The sequence below is a fragment of the Malania oleifera genome, chromosome 5, assembly GCF_029873635.1.
Source record: "Malania oleifera isolate guangnan ecotype guangnan chromosome 5, ASM2987363v1, whole genome shotgun sequence".
Taxonomy (NCBI): Eukaryota; Viridiplantae; Streptophyta; class Magnoliopsida; order Santalales; family Ximeniaceae; genus Malania; species Malania oleifera.
In genome coordinates, this window is record NC_080421.1 from 37,311,988 (window position 1) to 37,316,596 (window position 4,609).

At 35.8% G+C, this 4,609-nt stretch overlaps 1 protein-coding gene across 2 annotated transcripts; it reads right to left on the reverse strand.

Annotated features, from left to right (window-relative positions):
* Positions 1 to 228: 228 nt before the first annotated feature.
* On the reverse strand, positions 229 to 4,206 carry LOC131156160 (actin-depolymerizing factor). Of its 2 annotated transcripts, none has more exons than XM_058109620.1 (3): positions 3,853 to 4,206; positions 2,224 to 2,489; positions 229 to 717 (listed from the first exon to the last, which is right to left on the reverse strand). In XM_058109620.1, exons 1-3 carry the CDS (start codon positions 3,874 to 3,876, stop codon positions 567 to 569), a joined length of 441 nt encoding a protein of 146 aa, XP_057965603.1. In that variant the 5' UTR covers positions 3,877 to 4,206; the 3' UTR covers positions 229 to 566. The 2 variants fall into 2 exon arrangements, with proteins under 2 accessions (XP_057965603.1, XP_057965604.1); XM_058109621.1 differs by having other exon boundaries at positions 3,848 to 3,918.
* Between the last annotated feature and the right edge of the window lie 403 nt (positions 4,207 to 4,609).

A 4,609-nucleotide genomic window follows, 5' to 3' on the forward strand; every position in this document is an offset into this window, starting at 1 on the left:
GTAATATTGTATCAAGAAGTTACTTGTCATGAATAATTCAATGTTCACTCATAGCAGTCTTCATGCAAAGAATTGAATGAAAGGAGAAACAGTCTAATCAGATTAGTGCGAACCACAGAACTAGGTCTCCTGAGGAAGGCCACCCAAACAAGTCTTCAATCAAGTTCAAGATGAGGGAGACTGCCTTCTTTACCTGTCCCCATGGGCATTGAAATTACAAAGAGAATCAAAAGGAAACAGATCATGAATATCCATAAGACATAAGAATGTTATATGATTACATATTTCATTAGCAATACCCAACTAGAAATCCATCTTTCACATGAGACGCAGGAAACAACACACCCCAACCCAATTTCACAGTAATCAGATAATGTTATCTCAGGTTTCATATCGGTTTCTCCATGCGACCATGTGCCAATTTATTTAAGAATTATGCACTATTATGCTGTATTGGGAATGGGTTTTGCACATAACATAATGAAGCAGGAAGCACTAATCCAGAAGTCGGCTGGAGCCCCTTTTTCCTGAGGAGGGAATATTTGAACGGGGGACTGGAGCATAATTTAGTTTGCCCGGTCTCTAATCACCTCTAGATCCATCTCTGTAGGGTCTGTGGCCTGAATTTCATAGTGGACACCATCCAGCTCCCGTCTAAATCTATCTTTGGATGTGGCATAGAGCATCTTGGCACGGATTCGAGAAATTGAAGGTGACCTGATCAATATGCATATCATACATATTAGGATATTATTAACAAAAGTGATATCAATGACGAATTCTTTGACCTGTAGCAGTAATCCTATAAAATGTCATCTCTCAGGAAGAAGAAACTGAAGTTGGGACGTAAAACGTGACATTGAAACTGGCATTATTCCTTGCTTATTACCAGAGGTTTAAAATAGTTTGAGGGGGAGGGGGCAAAAATAGAGAGAGAGAGTTGAGGAAGTCTTCTGCCAAGTACAAGAGCAGGTAGGTATACAAGGCAGATTATTTAAATACAGGGTAAATCAACAAGCTTCACAACCACAGTGCTCCTTCCACAAATAAATGCCCAGACAAGTGCTACATTTTATTACAATTTACAAGTAGATTCCAAAATTTTCTTGCTTTCCTCATGACTCTTCAATGATCAAATGAACAATAGATGCTAAATGTAAATTAGTAGTGAAATTAGGTCAAATGCCAATAAAAAATTAAAAGAATAATGATGCCAAGAACAAAATGTTCAACCATGAACATTAAAAGCATCAGCATAATATCAGCAAGCATAAATAAGGATAGAAAGAAAAATGAAAAAACATATGCACACAGAAATACTTTGGCATTGATCCATTGTTCTCCATATGAACAGTAATGCATACTATCAAGAAAGTACCCCGAATGTCAATAAAGCCCCATTCTTCTAAATTGTAAAAATCAAGTTCAGCTCAACTAAACCGCCATGGTTCAATGGACTTCCTGTCAAAAGGAACCCAAAACAAAAGGAACCCAAAAAAGCACTGATTCATGCCATAACAACTACCACATAAACCCATTTTTAACCTCATGGATTTAACCTCAAACCAGTACATCAGGAACATATGTGCAAATAGCTTAGTATTCTACAAATGTGTATAGGTCACTACAACCATGCAATTAGTGGCATGGCAGTGCTTAGGATAAATGAGATAAACTGTAGCCACTCAGTTGCTCTGATGCCTTGATTAAACAAGATATGTTCACATGTTACATGAATGAATAGCCATCAAGGCACAGCCACACGAGGAATATCCTCCTGCTACAATATTCTATGAAAAATATTGTTTGCACAGCTATTACACTATTGCTCATGAAATTGAATTGCTTATGCTACTAAAATAGGTTCAGAATATTATACTCCAAGATAGCAATTTAGAAGGCAAACACAGTATAGACACAATATAAAATTAACCAATTAGTGAATGTATCAACATTGCTATCTGGTGCTTCCTGACAAAGGATACTTGAAATCAGGTATTCACATTTGGTAGAGCAGTAAACTGCAGGTGTTGATGGGGAGTGCAAGGAACCAGGTCCTCTTTTTGTAGTCACAAAAAATCAGATTAACAAAGCACACTACTAGGTTGATTATTATATCTCACTATCATGATATAATTCTTCTTAAAGGAGCAGTGCTACTATTCTATCATTGAATACTCATAAGAAATAATATGCATCTATAAAGTGGGACACGGGGCTAACCATGCAATGAAAAATATCTTGCTCTTTTGACAGTTCTCTGAAGTCACAAAATCAAAGTCATAGACAGCATATCGACAATCATTTTCAGGCATAGATGCAGCAAAATCATCATAGCTCTCAGCTGGACCACCCATCTTCTCAACCACCACTTCCTTTTTCTTCTCATCAATCTTGAAAATCACATAACGGTAAGCCTTCTTCCTCTTCAGTTCCAAAAAAGTGTTTTTGCTGTGATCAGCTACGCCCATACCAGAAGAAGCATTTGGCTGGGGAAAAACACCAGTTGCATTTGTGTTAATTCATTTAAATATTTTAATATGTGTACTGTGAAATGTGAATGGAATGTTTAAGATTTTGAAGTTTTTTTCAACCAATTCTTCCTTTTCTTTCTCAGAAACTATCACAAATTGAATATATAATCATACAATGATCTTACATAATATAACTTGGGACACTGGAATGGACTGGTTAAGACTAGAACAGAACGCAAAATTATATGGTGACTGAAATAGAATGCTCGCTTCTGTCCCATTGCACTTCATTCCTATGTACAAAACATTGCCTTGGTGTTTCTCAGAGATCTCCTACAAGTTTTACTTGTGGAAAAAAAAAAAAAGCTAGGGGGCGTGTTTAGTCGTGGAAATAATTTGATTCTTTATTTTCAGTTTTCCATAGAATGACAAAAACACCACCCTTTTTTCTTGTTTCCCATCCTGCATATAATTAATATAATATTAAAAAACAATGTAATATTTTGTAATTCTAATTAAACATAGAAAATGACGAAATGCAATTAAAAAGACCCTTACTGTATGTTTGGGAGCTTGGATTTTAGGCTTTGAATTTGAATTTTTGTGATTGATGTAATGCAATACAATATTGATTTTTATCCAAACCCTCTGAAATTGATGCTCCCAAACAGAGCTTTAATGTATTCACCGAATGATCCTAGGTCTGGGGTTAACATCACTGTACGGAGTACAGCTGATCCCGCATCTAAGATACAGCTTTTTCTTCTTTTTTTTTCTTATTCTTCCTATTTATTGCAGCCAAAAATATTATCCATCAAATTAAATACTGAAAGTGGAAAAGTAGGCAAACAATTGATTCAAACACATACTGAAAATCCTACCCAAACAGCATACATGCGGATCAGTACATTTTAACGATGCAAGTCGCAACATCAAATCATTTTCTAATATCAATTCTAGGCAATCTTTCTAGTGTTGTAAATGGTTTCAACAGCTGACCTTAATTCCACCTACCTTCACAGAATCGAATTTAAATATTTTGAAAAAAAAAAAAACAAAAATTATAAGAACTCGCCCAATATAAAATAATTTTTGTAGATTTACATCAGAAGACAAACTTTACTAAGTTATACATGGACGATGAAAAGAAAGTGCAATAAATCGCGCATGCATATTTTATTTTTATTTTATTTTTACGAAAAATAGCCTTTAATCCCGTGATAAACCTGCCAGATGAAGTGACGATCTAATACTATAAATTTAATAAGGATGCAACGATTAGATTTAGATGCACAGTTAATCACCAATACAGAAAGCAAGACATCTAATCTGCGGAACAACCCAAAAGACAGCTGAAAGAGAAAGAGATATACGGTACCCCTCTGATCCCTCTGAACGACATGACTGTGAAGACCCTGCGGACGAGGAGGAAGTGACGAAGAAAGCTAGCTAGCTTCAAATTCAAAAATGAACCAAAAGAACCCAGCAGAGGGATAGATATATAAGTGCTTTATAATTGGGGAATTTTGATATAAAGAGGAGAGAGTAAGAGAAAAAGAGAGAGACGACAATGAAAATGGAATAGAAACGCCGACATGCTCTGGGAGGAAGGAAACTATAGGTTCTTGTGTGTCTTTTTGCCCTTTACTATTCTTTTCTTTTCTTGGCTGAGAGAAAGTGGTGGAAAATGGAAAACAAACAAAAAGGCTAAAGAAAGATTCTCCTGAATCGTAGACTCTTTTTACATGTACCTGTTTTGATCATAAGAGTCGTATGGCGCGATGTCATGGACCCACGGCTATGGCAAGAAGTATTAGGATTTAATTTCGAATAAATATACTTTCATAGTTGGATAATAAAAGTTTACTCTATGATAGAGCGAGAACCGTGGAATAGTTAGAGTTTGCTTTATGAGTCGGTGGAGATCGTGAATGGTGAGAATTTTTTATAAGTCAATAGAAATCGTAAATAGTAATAAAAATATGTTTCGGGAATCGGGTTCGTCGAACGTTCAACTGACCTACAGAAGTTATGTCTGCATTCTGGATTTTATCTTGATCAGTGAAACTTAAGGACAGAAGACACTGATCTATGAGTTTGATACCACACTAGGAGATCCATATGGTTCGTTGATG